This window comes from Pocillopora verrucosa, chromosome 10 (assembly GCF_036669915.1).
Source record: "Pocillopora verrucosa isolate sample1 chromosome 10, ASM3666991v2, whole genome shotgun sequence".
NCBI lineage: Eukaryota > Metazoa > Cnidaria > Anthozoa > Scleractinia > Pocilloporidae > Pocillopora > Pocillopora verrucosa.
This window is the reverse complement of record NC_089321.1, coordinates 1,216,169-1,235,113: the sequence shown is the minus strand read 5'-3', so window position 1 is coordinate 1,235,113 and position 18,945 is coordinate 1,216,169. Positions and strand designations below refer to the sequence as shown.

The window sequence follows — 18,945 nt, the reverse complement described above, 5'->3', positions numbered from 1 at the left end:
GACAACATGCGTTACCGTGTATGCCTAACCCCAACTTTAAAATGACGACTTTGAATTATCCATTTTTCCAACCAAGCGGTACAAAATTCCATCCATCTATCTCGATTTATAGATAGTTGAAATAAGGTATGCAAAAGGTTCATTTGTAAACTGAATTTATCATCAGCGTCATTACGAACATCATCGTCATCATCTTCATCTTCAACATCATGATCATCGAGTGAAAGACAAAACCCTGCGGACAGCAGAGGGTATGCATGTTAGGTGAACAATATAAACCACACAACGAGAATATCGACGCATGTCAAACGATTTTCTAAAATGAAAACATTCTATAATCCACCCATTCATTTCTATGCGATTTTTGAGCTTACTTTATGTCAAATGGCACGAAATCACAAGACGGTTATTACGCGGTAACCCCTGTTTGCGTCGACATTTGTCCTCCGATTATTTCTGACGATAGGAAACAAGGCGAGTGGAGAAAAGCCAGCTATAGAGTTTGACATTTCAACTTTATTATTGTGCATGGAAGGAAAGAAATCATTTCTTAGAGTCCAGTGATAGTGACATAAATTGAGCTGGTCGCAAGAGCTGTTCCGGAAAGTACAAAAATGTAAAAAAAAGAAAAAAATCTTGTCAACGTCTTTAAAGGTTTGAAGAGAGTAAAGAGTGAACTTTCAGTTCCACGCAAACATAAACTGTGCCATTTTATAGAACACAGAATTAATACTCAGTGCTTACTAACTTTGAAATAAATCAACCCACTAGGGGTAACTTAAGCATGGAGGAAAAAGAAAAAAAATAAATTATATACTTGAAAGCATGGACCAAGCAGAACTGACGACCATTTTGAAACCTCACAAATGAACAATGAACAACAAAATACTTGATGCTGTTGTTTCATAATGAGTACGATATTGTCTCGTCTGCCTGCGATGGATAGTAGCGGAAAATTTGTCTAATAAATGGTAAAGAGATAACCGTCTATTGACCTTTGTTGGGGCATTTTTGCATCATAACTGTGTCATTGATCCTAGGTCTTTGTTTGATATTGAGCCTTCGAGGTTATCTCAGACCTTTGAAAGTAAACTTAAAATAAAGCAAACAAGCGAAAAAGGGGTCACTTAAAGAATGAAAAAGGTTCGAGAAATCTGGAACCAACCGTAATTCATGACGTGACTGACGAAAACAGTTGCGGTTTCGCGGATCTTGGGACAGGTGTCAAGACCTCAAGTGATAAATAAATATAGATCATCTATTGCAACATCAACTCTTGCGATTTAGTTCCTTATCTTGAATTGTAGCTCCGATCTCGCTTTTAAAGTCAACATCTCACAGTGTGGATGGAGATCTCGCGTGAAAACTTGAGATAATAGGGTTGAACTCGAGAAGGTTGCTGGTTAGGAAAATCGTGCAACTTTCTAAACAGAGACTAACGAAGTAATTGATATATAGTGGAAGAGAAAGTGGCTCCTTGTAAAGTTCTTTTATTCTTCATGACAACAATTTTTTATCTAGTAGTCGTCCCTTCTGGAAACAGCTTGCATGCAGTTTCTTAACTTTTCAAGATATGAGCATGAGTCATTTTCATGATGATTATGTAACCCCATAACCTGACCTTATTTCAAATTGCTAACAATGAAAACACGCGAGGGTACATGTGAGTTGGAAAAAATGAAAAACAGAACCATGAAGCCACATTATTCAATCGTAGTTATCCCAATTCGTGGTCGGTAACACAGTCCAAACATCACTTTTGATTTATTTGATAGCTTCAATGTACAGCAATCAGTGTTTCTAGGCTTCAGCAAGCTATACCCTCTGTGGGGCAACCTTGGACAAACCTGTTTTGAATCGACATTTATTATAGTTACCTTAATCAGCAGCTACGAAGGAAACTTGAACTAGTATGGATCGAGTTATATTTATTTACAATGAAAGCTTTGATGTCACTCCCAATGCTGTCCTAGCTGTTATGAATATCATTATCACTTTCAAACGGAGGCTATCATAGCATGAGTAACATGGTTCTAGAGACTGAATAGAACTTTAATCTTATTAAAGCAGGCCGGGAGACTACATTTATAAATAGTTTTTGTAGCGAGATCGTAAAAAGTCGAAATATATGAAGCATTCACCGATGATTTACTCTAAAAATCTGTAAACGCTTTGACGTATAACAGAGTCAGAATCCGCCGGATAAAACTAACTCAACCGCAATGCATCCATCACCTACCTACCTAGAAGTCGCTTTCAAATCGAACACTTCGAATTTATACTGGAAAATACAGATTCAGTTTAAAGTGTTGAGGTTTGCGGCTCGTAAGGTCCATTTTGTTTGGCACACTGTATATGCAATGCAACAAAAGATCGAGGATATTAAATGCAGTCCTAGGGTCATGTCATGGTCGATGGAGACAGTCAAATAACAAATTTTGTTATTGACTTTTTTGTACGAGAACGATATTCTTGAAGATCAACGTCAATGTTCCCTTAGTCCGTTGTTACATTATCTGAAATTCTAGAGGATTTAGAAGATAAACCAGAAAAGAATATGAAAGCGACTGCTTTGTTAGATGCTCTGTTCATTTGTTCAGCTCCCTTTGAAATTCAAAATCCTTGACAGTGCATACCAGCCGATCTGGGGGATGTCAGCGTATCTGAAAGTTGTTTGTTTGGAATTACTATAATTGTTACTATAGGAACCTTTTCCATGGGTGACTATGCTATTTTTGTCGGGCAAGGTCAAGTTTAAAACATTTTTCTTGAGCTGTGCATTAGCCAACTCTCTGTTTCAATTAAGCTCCATGTAGAGAAATTTTATGTGATTCTTGTTAATCAAATGCTTCGTGTTCATGAGTGCTCGCTATTGAAAGTTTTTACTCATTGACAGTGCATACCAGAAGATTGACCTAGGTGGTGTTTGCCTATTTGAAAATTTTTTATTATGTAACCTTCGTCACAACTTCTTTTGTTAGATTAAAAGAGAAAAATTAGCTTTGCCTTGGAGTAAAGCCACCTCTACGGCACTGATTGGTCGCACAATTTCGAGTAAAAGTTAGTTTTTGCAGCTGTCCTCGAGCTAAATCTGTGGTTCACTTCAGCTCCACTTCAGGCCTTGTTGAGAAGCCGCCAAACTCATCCGTTACTCCGGAAATGTTGCACCGATTCAGACTCTAGAACATGTATGATACATCAATCATGATGCCAAATCTCTGTACTGATGACAACTGATGCAATATCCGATAGACAAATAAGCAGTGACCCTTTGACTTAATAACAATATTGGCGGATATCATGAAATAGCCAGCTGTGGTCAGTGATGTGAACTATAATGCCAAGTTGTCAAACTACAATTGAAGAACCTTCTTTGGTCTTCCAATATTGCTCAATGTTATCCATGGTCAATGATGCAAAGTTATATCACCAAGTTGTCCAACTGACAAGTAAGAAGAGAAACATAACACGTCAGCAAAAAGAAAATTAACTGTACTTAATCAAATTTAACTAAAGTTACGCTTGGGTGAAGACTTTCAACTATTTGGTTTTTTCAGTATACAAGTGAGCATGGAATTGGTGAATATGTTGTTCGTGACTTCTTGTATTGTTTTGAAAAGTAATTTCAGTCGTTCTGACCTTTGATGGTCTGACATATGCAACACCAGTATTCTGGGATACCTAAGACTTTCAAAACAACTTCACGGGATCCGGAGTCTTAAAAAAGACTGAAATTAGCGGGTTTACATGAATGAAAGATATTGCTTTTGGAACATGTCGTTGAATGACTCACCAACAAAGCGAAAGTCATAAAAACTTAATCAAACTTGAGTCAAGGAGTAGGCAATCGTCATCATGTGTTCAAAACAGGCCTGCGACGTGACGTAACTTGACACATTCGCAAGGGTGACAAGCATATACTTTTAACACACAAATAACACAAGGTAAGCTTCTAAACGACAAAAAATGTCATAGTTGTGGTTCAGCTTTTCTGGATAGTGTGAAACCGCTGACTGATATCTTTTCATTATCTTTTGATATCTTTTTGTTATCTTTCCACGTGAAAATGTATTGATTGTAAAGGAAAATTCCTGTTTAATCATTCCTGGGTTGAATCAACCTTCATCAAAACGAACAAATCCTATATCAGATGGAGCCACTAAGGTAAATCATCATCAAGTTTTCATAACAGGCTTGAGACGTTACGTAACCCGACACATTTGCCGCTAGGGTAACAAGAATATACGCTTAACACAAAAATAACACAAGGTGTTTCCTGCTGACATAATCTAGCTTTTGTTTTTGCCTGGTCTCACTTCATGCATCACCAGTCAGATTTCCTGTCGTCAATTGCAGAAGCTGTTCAAAAGTTGATCCGTAGCTTGTCGTGTTGGTCATGTTCAAGCCACGTGCAACATCTTCTCCGGGATGCATCATTACACGTGTTTCGTGGTGAGCAGTACTTACCTAAGGGAGTTTATATTGAAGTGATTGCGCCAAAAAGGACAAAAAAAAAAAAAAAAAGAAGACCTAAGGTAATTGAGATATTTGACTCTGTGGGACTGAGTAGGCAAAGAATTTGAATTTGTGACCACATGACCGCCGATGCTTGTCTACGAATAGCTACAGTTTTGAACCTTTCACAAAAATTAAACGTCCACTGAGAGCTTTATTAGCATTATATCAATTATTGATGTTCAATTTCGTGGTTTCTAACATTAACATTATCGCGGGACAATTGTGCACTGTTTCTTTGATTTCTAAATACCACATATAGAAACACCCTTTGAGATACTTTGTCTCTTACGCGGTTATGTAATTATCTTCGAATTTAAAATCTTCGCGACTAACAAATTTCGCGCATTTCGCGATTACGGAAAAAAAAAATGATGCGAAAATCAGGAATGCGAGATCAAGTGATGCGGAAAAGGCAGATTCTTTCCCGTGCAGTTCAAAGGTGTATCAAAATGTCTTACCCAAACTTACATTAAGTCCTAGCTCTTAACGGCAAAGCTGAATCCAGTTTTAGGTAACACAGGACGAAATCACATGTTTCCGTATTTCTGAAACGTGGCGGAAACATGCAACTCCATGTTTCCGTTATGTTTAACATGCACAAAAAGTGGTCCGGTTCCGTTGTATACGCAGCAACGGAAACGCGAGAAAACGTCACGAAACCGGTAACGGAAACCCAGGTTATCCGTCGTGTTTCCAGAACGGTTTAACATGTTTCTGCCACGTTTCCGTTTACGGATTCTTGCAATTTCGTCCTGTGTAATGATTGGATTTGAACACTTGTTAAAACTGGTGCGGGTACAGCGAAAAGTTCTCATTGAATTGGGTCGATGGGCTGGTGGTGCCTTATATGATGGTCAAATATATATCGATTCTTGTGACAAGTCAATCTTTTAATTTGTCAAAAAAAGAGTTTTAAATAATCAAGATTTGGACGGTCCTCCTATTGATACGAATAATCAGAAATTTAGATGACAAAATTGCAGGCGTTATAAAAACATTGGTAAGGCATTATCACGTTTTTTTAACTGAATGATGCATTGTGCCTTGTGTGGGAAAACCTGTTTGATCGAGAATAACCTGTTTTTATGCGTCAATCATCCATTGTTATTTGCCTTGCTTTTGCTTTTGAATTGATGCACCCAGCCCCAGCATAATCAGTTGAGCTAGTCAGTAACAGTGTGAACTACTACAGCTTACGAGTCTTTGAATTCTTTTTTACAAGAAAGTCTTCCTACGAGCTCTACATGGCTTCATCTAAGCTAGTAAGTGAATCAGTCCTGAGGTCAACCAAGGGGTTTGATTAAATAGTGTCTCAGATTTATTTTTGTTGAGGAGCTAGAGCTGTTTGTAGTATTGATGTTCAATCTGTGTGACACTCCCTAAATACTGTCTTTTCTACTTAGAATATTGCATTTTTTTAAACCCTTTTATCCTGAGGAAATATTATCAGTCGCTTCTGATGCTAAGTATCCTAAAAGAGAGTAACGAATCACGATGTTATTATTACTATTGTCGTCCATTGCATCGTTCTTGTAGGGTAGAAAAAAAAGCAGTAACTGATCACAATGAGAATGAGCTCCTTGGACGACTAACAAAGCAAAAAAAAAGCTAAGTTTATGAAAGCAATGTTTTCTCCTCGTTAATGAATCAAATTTTATCTCAACTGATGGAGTGCAAAATGAAGAAAACCTAAACATGCCGTTCCCTCGCAGGGCCTCAAGAAACAGTAGATTGAAATGTCGTGCTTGCTCTTGACTGTATTAAAAGTATTAGAAGTAGAATGTAAGATATGCCCCAGGTTAAGATGATGATAAAGTCATTCAACTTCTAGTCGTAGAACGTTGCAAGCCCACAGTTCTATCTGGCAAGACGTTGTCTTTATAACAATAAACTGTATCTTGATGTGTCGCCAGTTTCGTCTTTCGTCTTGCTCAGTCATCCGCCAAAAACTAATCATTGTTATGTAATCGATCGCTCTTACATAATACAGACACAACGTATTTATAAGATGAAATTACTATAGTTGATCGTTTTAGTTTTTCATTTTAATGAATAAACTGACTGTTGAAAAAACTGAGCCTAATCAGTTAAACTCAGAACTTTCTATTTCGAGCGATTAAAGTAGTATTTGAGCAACACAGCCCGCGTTAAAATTTTAGCTGTAGCGGTAGGCTGATCGATATGTCAAAGCAAAATCTGTACAGCCTTGTGGAAATGAATATACTTGAGCGAATTTGGAAAAAAGAAAAAACACCCGTTTACCTATGCAGTGACTTAAAAGTGAGATACCAAAGAAATGATGAAATCGTTGAGGACTCAGGAAATAAATGAGACGATGCACGCAACCACAAAACTCTCTCTTTCTGGCCACAAACGCAGTTCTCGGTCGCTTTGTAAGCATGATTTTGTAAGAGCTTTGGGTCAATCGTTTTCTCGCTAACCTCACAACTATATTGGTCTAACAGCTGCGACCTGCTAAATGTATGGCGGAAAATGGTAAATGTTTTGGATTCCGGCCGTCACAAATAAGGAATCGCCTCGTTGAGCCTCAGATTTCCGTTTTTGTTTAAACCTTTTAGAAGTCAGACGTCACCGTGGATTACATATCGAAGCACTGCCCAGCATTTTTCGGTGGTGGCTGCCCATATGCCAAGCTTGCCCAAGAAAAGAAAGGCGTCTGTGCCAAATGTCCTCCTTTCAACAATGGCTGCCCCTTCAAACAATGCAAGACCGTGGGTGAGCTTCAAGACATGATGGGTCAGATGCGTGATCAGTCCAAAGGTGAAGCTCAATGGATCGAGTTTTTGAAGGATGTCCACTTTCTTACTAAGGAAAAACACGTAGAGTATGGAACTGTCTCCCCTCAAAGCTCCTTCAAGGGTGGCTGCCCCTTTGCCAAAGATGCTGCAGGAAGGGAGATTTTGAAACCTGCATACACTGTGGTAAGTAATTTCGGTTTCGGAATGAAAATATAAAATGGAAACCATCGATAAAAAAGAGCTTTCTAACGTACAACTAAGGTGCGGGAATTTCTTTTCGTTCCCTAGTTTTTTCAAATAATGTCAAACAATTGTCACTGTCTAGTGTTTTTCCCACTTTCAGAACAAATCTCGAAACATGAATCATTCTAAAGAATCTATTACCTGAAGTGAAGAAAAAAGTGATAGCTCACGGCTGATTTATTTGAGCTGTTGTGTACCGGTTCCTTGTGAATATTCTCGTTTCTAGTTTAACTTTACACTTGAACCCGCAGTGTCCATATTCTTTGACGGTTGAGGAGATCCTTAAGAAGTGCCCAGTTTTTGGCAAAGGCGTGTGCCCTTATAAAGCTCTTGCTGATGAAATGAAAGGAATCGCCGGAAACTGCCCTGGTTTCAAAGACGGATGTCCATTCAAGAACCTGAAAACTATGGGTGAGTACGTGGGCAAATTGGCCGAAATGCGAGATAAGACAGCCACTCCTAAGGGTCGAGCTGCATTCGAGAAGCTGATGAAGAGGGTTCATGAGATCTCCAAGGAGGCTGAGAAGAAGGCTGGACCTTGGCCATTCCCTCCAGATACCTGCCCAATCTTTGCCCGTGATGCCCATGGAAAGTGCATCATGCCAAAATACAATTAGGCTTCCTCAGAGTGGAAGGAGAAGGATCTGACTGAGTCAACTAGCGTATATGTAGTTTTTTTGCAGAAATGACTTTAAGTTCCATTTTAGTGTCTTGTTTAAGAGTAGGTTTTTAAGTCAGTCAGTTTCCTCTCGATATTTTAACTTTTTTATATGTTGGGATCTTTATTGGTTGGGCAAGAAGCCTCGGTATATGATGAGATGATGAGATAGGTATGAAATTATCTATGGAGAGCTTCCGCTCATTCAGCCGGGCTGTAATGACCCTATTCCTTAGAGTAGTGGGTGTAGAACTGCCTGAGCAAGTGATGCTACTTTGTAGTATTTTGCTATATGTGCTCCTTGCTACTGATGTTTCGGTGTTGGGCTTTTTCCGGAGATTTTCTGGCCATAAATAACTCCCCTCCCTATTTTCAAAGTGTTTATCCTATGACGAGATTAACGTAGGGACTTTCAGGTCATTCTTTGGTCATAATTGCATCCGATCATGTGCTCAAGCGCAGCTTCAACGCTGTAACATTATTCAACCTTTTCGTAAAAAATAAAAATAAAGCTCTTATCTTCGGGGTTTCACGTTTAGTTTGCTGTGATTTAAAAGCGACAGCTTATTTCTGCATAGGGTTCTTAAAGGATAAGTAACGTGAAATTATATCAGTATGTTTTTGTGTGAGGACGGCCACTCGCCATCTAAATTGCAATGAAGTTCGCATATGTTATTGAATCATGTCCTTTATCTAAAGGTTACTGTCAACAAAATAGGGTGCCTTCCGGAAAAATCGTCCTATGTGCGTCACTTTTAAAGAAACCATTAAACCAACACCGCCAAGTTCAATTGATCAATTTTTATTCACACAAACATTAACTTGTACTTTGCAATATTATCTGCAGACTTTCAAATTGTGATTCAAACATTCACATAAGCCTTTTGAAATCCAATTAAAACATTTAATTACGCGCTCCAAACATAAAAATAGTCGGTTAAAACTTTCAGTTAAGCAGGTTAAACATTTTATTATAAACATCAAACCCTTGCAGTGACATTTAAATGGTAACTTGAAATTAGCGTTTTTAATTCAACCCTCACGTCCTTTAACGAAACTTCCATCTTGGTATTCAAATATATTAATCACACTTTCATGTCGGACGCTCATTATTCGATTCAAACATTCAATTCCGATATTCAATGTAAACATTCAACTCGAACATTCAAAGCAAACATGCAAGTCGAACATTTATAGTGAATTAACATTCAGTTCGAACATTCACTGCAAACATTCCATGCAAACATGAAATTCAGCAATATTCAGTTCAAATCATCATTCCAAATTGCCGGTTTCCTTTGCTTTTGGAGTGCTTAGGACGTGTGGCATTAATTATTCTGCGATTTTTACAGCACTTCAAAGATAAGTTTGAGAATGTTTATTGCTTCTTTTTTGTATTTTCAAGGGTTAGAATTTGTGCCTTAGAGTTTATAAATTTCTTTTTATCTATATGCCAGAGGGCTCGAGAACATGGCACAGAGTAAATTCGGCCGCGGCGGATCGAGTTAAGCCATCTTTGAAGAACCCCAGTGGGATCTAGTCTGAGTAAAGACTGCCCTGTCCATTCTCTTTTAAAAGTGAGACCTTGACTTTTATGATAATCTTTAAGTATTCTTAAGCCCAAACTGTATCACTGCAACGATATCGCCGAGGTCATGGGTTCAAATCCCGTGAAGGCCTAAATTTTTTCAGGCCTCATTTTCACTGCTTAAGTAGTGTACATTACTGCGAAGATCGCTTTCATATTCGTGTATTAATTTATTGCCGAACAAACCTATACTTAATGACCATTGCCAGTCTCCTTGCAATTATAAACCTCTTGCATTTTTAGAATATCACTGCAATTAACCCACGAAAGGCGACAGTTTAATAAACCGAACAGAAACTGGTCAGTGGTTAAGTAACAGAAAGCTTATCAGTCAGTTACATTACGTGGGTGTTTAGATAACTGCCGGATAGTCTCAATCCTGAAGTATTGCGATACGTTTTACACCCAATATCAAAATCTAAATTATCCGCTTTGCAATACATAGCTTTTAGTTCCAGCTCTGAGATTTGGGCATCAGAACACCTTGACACCATGGTCGTCAAAGACATTGAGTCTCACACTCACTTAGGCTTAACTTTGCAGAGTAATATGTCGTGGAGAAATCGTATAGTTAAGATGTATAAGAAAGCTTCTAAACGATTAAATATACTGAAATGTGTCAAAAACAATGTTGATAGATCCACGTTAACATTTTTGTACAAAAGGCTGATTAGACCAATCATGGGATACGGGGATGTTATCTGGAACAACTGTCATAATTGCGATTCAGCTTCCTGGATAATGCGACGTTGATCATTCAAATAACTCTGGCTAGAAAAAGCGCTCTTCATTTTGATAAGTACAGGTGGATTTCGTTCATGAGAAGTAGCTTCGAAGTTCATTATAAAGCACTATTTTTTAATAAGTGATTGCGGGCGAGGAGCTGGAGGGTCATTTAACAAAGACCATTTATCTAAAATCCACTTTACTTAAGTAATGAGATAACTAACCATTAACCGCCAGGAGTAAAAGCCAGAAGTATATCAATAGGGATCTAAGATAGAGCAAACTCAGAGTCTAATTCATTAAAATTCTCAAAATAAATCACATCAATAGCAGCACGTTTACGGAAATAAATCACTATGTACTGCTCAAATATACATGTTCTCTCTTTTGTTAAGCGTCAATACATTCACCGTTATAAGAGTGAGTATGCCAGTTGAAGTCTCTGATTTTCTGTTTACGTAGAAGACAAAAAAAAACAAAAAAAAAACATACAGATGCAACAACATGAGAGCCATTCGTTTCGGCCTGGACCAATTTGTATTCGGACCCTCTCAAAGAATGCCGTTTTCCACTTTCTAGAATAAAGTATTCCAATCGACAACGAAGCTCTAGATGCATCGATCGCTGATGCAAAGATCTTGCACGACAAGATTGATTTCTACTTTAAGTTCAAGCGTCCAATTTCCAGCGAGGACTTTTAAGCTCTCTATGCAACCACTAAACTCGGTGTGGATATACTTCAGAAAGTCTTGTGAATACTGCATGGAGTTTACTCCCTTCTCTAATTCGGGAAGAGGGGCGGTGCGATGAATGCGGGCGACCTTCATCTTAAACGACAACTAGCGGGCTGAATCTACGTCTGCTAGCGCTTAAGCAAGAGAGCGACAAACAATGATCCAGGTGGAATCAGCGACGATAAAGGCGAGAGTTAATCTGTGGTAATGGCATGGCCTGGAAACCCGCGTTTTTCGGTGGGTTTGCCTTGAGATGCACTTGGTGAAAAAAGAGCCACCATGCGATTCCCTTTGGCAGAAAAAAGAAAAACTACAATGTGAGCTCTTTCTCTTCACCAGATGAGGTCTGGTTTTTGTAAATACGCCCATAGGGAAACACAAGCTTTGCGGAGAGTCTCCTGACGATCATAGGCAAAAAGCTGGCCTTGCACATGCATACACTCACACCCCATTGCTTTCGAACTACATCGTTTAATGTTCTAAAAGCTGCAGGCTTAGAAAACTACCGAGCGAAGAGTGTAACAGGCCAAGCGAGGTAAAAATCTGTGAGTTGTACTAAAGGGGAAAACTAGCCGGAGAGCGCGCCACGCTTAGCGAAAGGCAATAAGGACTCTTAGCATGTTCTTCTGATCTCCACTTGAATCCATCTAATACAATTACACTCGCACCAAATTCATTTCACTCTCCTCCTTTTCCACTCCAACTCTAAATCATCTAGATCAGAGTCTTATCGAACACTCTCTCTGTGATTCTATCCGACTGCTTACTCTAAAGAACACATCTTTTTTCCGATAGGCATGAGAAGGCATGCTGGCTAACTGACCTTTAAAGATTAAAAATTGTTATTAGAGCACTAACCCAAACACTTTTACAAGAATCTCACAAATGAACAATGAACCAAAACAGACTTAATGCTGTTGTTTCATAATGAGTACGATATTCAGAGTTCCCCAATGTCTTGTCTGCCTGTGTTGGATAGTAGCTCCAACGAAAAATTTATCCAATAAATAGCAAGGAGATAACCGTCTATTGACCTCTGTTGAGACATTTTTGCATTATAACTGTGTCATTGATCATCGGTCTTTGTTTTACATTGAGCCCTCGAGGTGATCTCAAACTTTAAAACTTTTTATAAACTTAAAGTAAAGCAAACAAGTGAAAAAGGAGTCACTTGAAGAATGCAAAAGGTTCGAAAAATCTAAAACCGACGGTCATTCATAACGTGACTGACGAAATCAGTTGCGGTTTCGTGGATGTTGAGACGGATGTCAAGATTTCAAGTGATAGATGAATATAGATCATCTATTGCAACACCAACTGTTGCGTTTTAATTTCTAATTTTGAATTATAGCTCGGAATCTCGCGTTATAGCTCGGATCTCGCTTTAAAAGTCAATATCTCACAGCGTAAATGGAGATCTCGAGTAAAAACTCGAGAGAATAAGGTTGAACTCGAGAAGGTTTCTAGTTAGGAAAATCATGCAACTTTCTATGCAGAGACTAAAGAAGTAATTGATAAATAATGGAAGAGAGTGGCTCCTGATAAAGTTCTCTCATTCTTCATGATAACCATTTTTCATTTCAGTAGTCGTCCGTTCTGGAGGCAGCTTGCATGCAGTTTCTTAGCTTTTCAAGTTATGAGCACGAGGCATTTTCATGATGATTATGTAACCTTATGACCTGACCCTATTTCAAAATGCTAACAATGCAAACACGCGAGGGTACATGTGAGTTGACAAGAAATGAAAAACAGAACCATACAGGAAATTTTTCAATCGTAGTTACCTCAATTCGTGGTCAGTTACACAGTCGAAACATCACTTTTGATTTATTTGATAGCTTCAATGTACAGCACTCGGTTTTTCCAGGCTTCAGCAAGCTACACCCTATGTGGGGCAACATTGGACAAATCAGTTGCTACAATAGAACCTTGCACCAGTAAGGATCGAGTTGCTTATTTAAGATGAAAGCTTTTGCCACACCCAGAACGCTGTCATAGCTCTTAAATATCACATCATCACTTTCAAACCGAGGCTATCACGGCATGAGTTACATGGTTCTAGAGACTCGATAGAGCTATAATCTTATTAAAGCCGGCAGTCACATGACAAATTTTGTCAAGCGTTTTTTTTGTCTGAGAAAAAAATTCTTGAAGATCGATGTCGAAGTTACCTTAGTCCGTTGTGCATTATCTGAAATTCTCGAGGGTTAAGAAAATAAACCAAAAAAAATGGGCGATGTCGGCGCATCCGTGAAAGTTCTTTACTTTCATCTATTATCATAAAAACCCTTTTTGCAACTTCTAAGGTTTAATCAATCAAATTTCAACTATGCCATGTTTGTCGAGCAAGGTCAAGTTCAACACATTTTTTTTTGTTAAATTAAAACAGGGAAATTAGCTTCGCCTTGGATAGAGCCATCTCTACGACGCTGAGGTATTTTGGTTGTGCAATGACGAGTAAAACTTATTTTTTGCAGCTGTCCGTGAACCAGATCTGTGGTTCACTTCAGCTGCACTTCAGGCCCTGTGACCCTTTGATTTAATAACAATATTGGCGAATATCACGAAATAGCCAGCTGTGGTCAGTGATGTGAACTATAATGCCAAGTGGTCAAACTGCAATTATAGAAACCTTGTTTGGTCTTTCAATATTGTGCAATGTTATCCAATGCCAATGATGCAAAGTTATATCACCAAGTTGTCCGACCGAAAAGTAAGAAGAGAAACGGAACACTTCAGCAAAAAGAAAACTTAACTGAAGTTACGCTTTGAGTGAAGACTTTCAATTATTTGGTTCTCTAAGTATACAAGTGAGCGTGGAATTGATGAATATGTTGTTCGTGACTTCTTGTGTTGTTTTGAAAAGTAATTTTCATTCGTTCTGACCTTTGATGGTCTGAGATAGTCAAGACCTGTTGTATTCTGGGATACAAAGAGTTTTAAAAGAGCTTTCGGGATCTGGAGTCTTAAAGACTGAAATCAGAGGGTTTACGAAAAGCAAAGATATCAGTTTTGGAACATGTCGTTGACTGACTCACCAACAAAGTGAAAGTCGTAAAAACTTAATCAAACTTGAGTCAGGGAGTAGGCAATCATCATCATGTTTTCAAAAACAGACAGGTGTGCGACCTTACGTAACTTGACACATGTGCAAGGGTGACAAGAATATACTTTTAACACACAAATAACTCAAGGTACTCTTCTAAACCCCTGAAATATGCGATTAAACGATTAAAAAGTATCATAATTGTTGTTCAGCTTTTCTGGATAGTGTGAAACCGCTGTTTGATATCTTTTCATTATCTTTTGATATCTTTTCATTATCTTTTTATATCTTTTCATTATCCTTCCACTTGAAAATGTATGGATTGTAATCAGGAATGCGAGATCAGGTGATGCGGAAAAGGCAGATTCTTTCCCGTGCAGTTCAAAGGTGTATCAGAATGTATTACCCAAACTTACTTTAAGCCCTAGCTCGTAACGGCAAAGCTAAATACAGTTCTAGGTAAAGACTGATTTGAACACTTATTAAAACTGGTGCGGGGGCATTGAAAAGTTCAATTCTGTCTGAATTAGATCGATGAGCTGGTGGTGCCTTTTATGATGGTCGACAAATATATATATCTATTTTTATGTTGAGTCAATCATCTTGGTTTGCCAAAAAAGAGTTTTAAGTGAGCAAGATTTGGACGGTCCTCCTATTGATACGAATAATCAGAAACTTTAAAACAAATTTATAGGCGTTGTAAAAACATTGGTTAGGCTTATCACGTTTTTTTAAATGCATGATACATTGCGACGTGTGTGGGAAAACCTGTTTGATCGAGAATAACCTGTTTTGATGCGTCAATCATCCAACGTTATTTACCTCGATTTTACTTTTGAATTGTTACACCCAACCCCAGCATAATCAGTTGAGCCAGTCAGTAACAGTGTGAACTACTACAGCTTACGAGTCTCTGAAGTATTTTTGGGAGAAAGTCTTTCTGCAAGAAATTTTAGAGCTATACATGGCTTCATCTAAGCTAGTAAGTGACTCAGTCATGAGGTTAGACAAGGGTTTCAATTAAGTGCTGTCTCAAATTTTTCATTGAGGAGCTAAAGCTACAGAATTTGATTTTCAATCTGTGTGACTCTCCCTAATTACTGTCTTTTCTAATTATAATATTGAACTCTTTTATCCTGAGGAAATATTACCAGTGCTTGTCGCTTCTGGTGCTAAGTATCCTAAAAGAGAGTGACGAATGATGTTGTTATTATTATTGTCGTCCATTGCATGATCTTTGAAGGATAGGAAAAAAGTAGTAATCACATTGAGAGTGAGCTCTTTGGACGATTAACAAAGCGAAAAAAAGCTAAGTTCATGAAAGCAATGTTTTCTTCCCATGAATGAATCAAATTTTATCTCAATGGATAGAGTGCAAAATGGGGAAAACCTAAACTATTACGTTCTCTCGTGAGATCTCAAGAAACAGTACAAATGTCGAGCTTGTTTTTTTTGTATTAGAAGTAAAATGAAGAAAAAAATTATAGTTATTGGTATTGTAGTGGCTCGACAGTTCACTTTTTGTTTTCGTCTTCTCAAATTAAAGCCGTTGACGCTATGGTTGGTCTTTGCAACCTGTTTCAGTGGTATCTCAGCCCAGAAAACCTTTAAAAAATTGAATACGAACTTTCTTTTGCAAATCTTTGACTTTCAAGAACACATAAAAGGGGAACTAGCTAGGAGACAAAGGCACAGGCTTTATAGGAACCCATTGATAATCGAGAAGTTTCCTGGTACATTTCAACATGTCCGCTATTAAACCATAAAACTAAACAAACAGAAGATATGCCCCGGGTTAAGAAGATGATAAAGTCGTTCAAATTGTAGCCACAGAACATTGTAAGCCCATAGCTTCTGTTTGGCAAGACGTTGTCTTTATAACAATAAGCAATATCTTGATGTGTCGCCACTTTCGTCTTTCGTCTTGCTCAATTATCCGCACAAAGGGAATCATTTTTATGAAATTATGTAGTGCAGACACAACGTATTTATGAGATGAAATTACTGTAGTTAATCGTTTCAGTTTTTCATTTTTCTGAGTTAAACTTAGAACTTTCTATTTCGAGCGATCAAAGTAGTATTTGAGCAGCACACTCCGCGTTAAAATTTGGAAGTGGAAGCTGATCTAAAAGTCGGAGCAAATTTTGTTCTCTGCAGTCAACAAGATATCAACCCAGACAGCTTTTTGAGAATGAATGTACTTGACCGAATTTGGAAAGTACAAAAATACACCCATTTACCTATGCAGTGATTTCATGGGAGACACCACAGAAATGATGAAATCGTTGAGGACTCAGGAAATAAATGACTCTCAAAACTCTCTCTGTCTGACCACAAACACAGTTCTCGGTCGCTTTGTAAGCATGATTTTGTAAGTGCTTTAAGTAAATCGTTTTCTTGCTAACCTCACAACTATATTGGCATTTTTCGGTGGTGGCTGCCCATATACCAAGCTTGCTCAAGAAAAGAAAGGCGTCTGTGCCACATGCCCTCCTTTCAACAATGGCTGCCCCTTCAAACAATGCAAGACTGTGGGTGAGCTTCAAGACATGATGGGTCAGATGCGTGACCAGTCCAAAAGTGAAGCTCAATGGATCGAGTTTTTGAAGGATGTCCACTTTTTTACAAAGGAAAAACACGTAGAATATGGAACTGTCTCCCCTCAAAGCTCCTTCAAGGGTGGCTGCCCCTTTGCTAAAGACATTGCAGGAAAGGAGATTTTGAAACCTGCATACACTGTGGTAAGTAATTTCGGTTTCAGAGTGAAACTATAAAATGAAAACCATCGATAAAGAGCGTTCTAACGTATAGCTCAGGTGCGGGAATTTGTTTTCTTTCCCCAGTTTTTTAATTAATGCCAAACGATTGTCACTGTCTGGTGTTTTTCCCACTTTCAGAGCAAATCTCGAAACATGAATCATTCTAAAGAATCTATTACCTGAAGTGAAGAAAATGTGATTAGCTCACGACTGATTTATTTGAGCTGTTGTGTACAGTTCCCGGTAAATATTTTCGTTTCTAGTTTAACTTTACACTTAAACCTGCGGTGTCCATATTCTTTGACGGTTGAGGAGATCGTCAAGAAATGCCCAACTTTTGGCAAAGATGTGTGCCCATATAAATCTCTTGTTGATGAAACGAAAGGAATTACCGGAAACTGCCCTGGTTTCAAAGACGGATGTCCATTCAAGAACCTGAAAACTATGGGTGAGTACGTGGGCAAATTGGCCGAAATGCGAGATAAGACAGCCACTCCTAAGGGTCGAGCTGCATTCGAGAAGCTGATGAAGAGGGTTCATGAAATCTCCAGGGAGGCTGAGAAGAAGGCTGGACCTTGGCCATTCCCTCCAGATACCTGCCCAATCTTTGCTCGTGATGCACATGGAAAGTGCATCATGCCAAAATGCAATTAGGCTTCCTCAGAAAGGAAGAAGGATCTGACTGGGCCAACTGGCGTTTAAGTAGTTTATTCAGAAATGACTTTTAATTCCATTTTGGTGTGTTGTTTAAGGGTACGTTTTTATTCAGCCAGTTTCCTCCTAAAATTTTAACTTTTATATACAGATTGTGGTGTTGGGATATTGGGTATTTTGCAATATTAACTGTAAACTTTCAAATTGTGATTTAAACATTCATATAAGCCTTTAGAAATCCATTAGAACACTTAATCATGCGCTCCAAACGCACAAATAGTCAGTTAAAACTTTCAATGAATCAGGTTTAACATTTAATTATAAACATCAAACCCTCTAGTAACATTTGAATATTAACTTCAAATAAGCGGGTTTTTAATTCAACCTTCACATCCTTTAACGAAACTTTCATCTTGGGTATTCAAATATATTAATAACACTTTCATTTTGGACATTCTTATTCGATTCAAACATTCAATTCCGATATTCAATGTAAACATTCAATCCGAACATTTCATAAAAACATGCAATTCCAACATTCAATTCAAACATTCAATGTAAACATGCAAGTCGATCATTAGATATAAACAAAATTCAATTCGAACATTCAGTGCAAGCGTTCAATTGTAACATTAATTCAATCCTGATATTTAATGCGAACATTTTATTCGAACATTCACTGCAAACATTCAATTCGAACAGCTCGTGTTAACATGCAATTCAGCAATATTCAGTGCAAATATCATTCCATCTCTGTTCGCTCCGTGGCATTGGGCCAACATCCTGGGACTTCAGAAACCCGAAAGGAGTGGGAAACCAAATTGCGTTTCCTTTGCTTTTGGAGTGCTTTGTACGTGTGGCATTAATTATTCTGCAATTTTTACAACAATTCAAAGGTTAGTTTGAGAATGTTTATTGCTGTATGTTTTTTGCATTTTCAAGGTTTCGTACTTGTGCCTTAGAGTTTTTAAAATTTCTTTTCATCTATAAGCCAGTGAGCTTGAGGACATGGCACAGAGTAAATTCGGCGGCAGATCGAGTTAAGCCATCTTTGAAGAACCCCAGTAGGATCTACTCTGAGTAAAGACTGCCTCGTCCTTTCTCTTTGCAAAGTGAGACCTTGACTTTAAGGATGACCTTTGAGCATTCTTATACCCACACCAGGATATTGTCCTTGAATTTTAAGGACAACCTCATCCGGGGAATTATCATGGATATCTCTGTATTTAACTTCGAATAAGGTCAATAAGTTAAACACTT

At 38.1% G+C, this 18,945-nt stretch overlaps 2 protein-coding genes across 2 annotated transcripts; both read left to right on the top strand.

Annotated features, from left to right (window-relative positions):
• The first annotated feature begins 5,664 nt into the window (after positions 1–5,664).
• On the top strand, positions 5,665–8,666 carry LOC131781055 (uncharacterized). The gene is made up of 3 exons (XM_066173459.1): positions 5,665–5,780; positions 7,098–7,460; positions 7,772–8,666. The coding sequence occupies exons 1-3, from the start codon at positions 5,763–5,765 to the stop codon at positions 8,135–8,137; spliced, it is 747 nt and encodes a 248-aa protein (XP_066029556.1). The 5' UTR covers positions 5,665–5,762; the 3' UTR covers positions 8,138–8,666.
• A 5,218-nt stretch (positions 8,667–13,884) lies between these two features.
• Positions 13,885–17,685, top strand: LOC131781056 (uncharacterized). Its single transcript, XM_059097699.2, has 3 exons — positions 13,885–13,939; positions 16,658–17,015; positions 17,322–17,685. Exons 1-3 carry the CDS (start codon positions 13,885–13,887, stop codon positions 17,683–17,685), a joined length of 777 nt encoding a protein of 258 aa, XP_058953682.2.
• Positions 17,686–18,945: the final 1,260 nt, after the last annotated feature.

What these genes read in the sequence shown, in the direction of transcription:
- LOC131781055 (XM_066173459.1), top strand. An exon ending in TGAAACCTGCATACACTGTG is followed by an intron (nt 7,461 to 7,771) that starts GTAAGTAATTTC and finishes TTGAACCCGCAG; the next exon opens with TGTCCATATTCTTTGACGGT.
- LOC131781056 (XM_059097699.2), top strand. Translation starts at nt 13,885, where the DNA reads ATGTTATCCAATGCCAATGATGCAAAGTTATATCACCAAGTTGTCCGA. An exon ending in CCAAGTTGTCCGACCGAAAA is followed by an intron (nt 13,940 to 16,657) that starts GTAAGAAGAGAA and finishes AAGTGCTTTAAG; the next exon opens with TAAATCGTTTTCTTGCTAAC. An exon ending in AAACCTGCATACACTGTGGT is followed by an intron (nt 17,016 to 17,321) that starts AAGTAATTTCGG and finishes AAACCTGCGGTG; the next exon opens with TCCATATTCTTTGACGGTTG.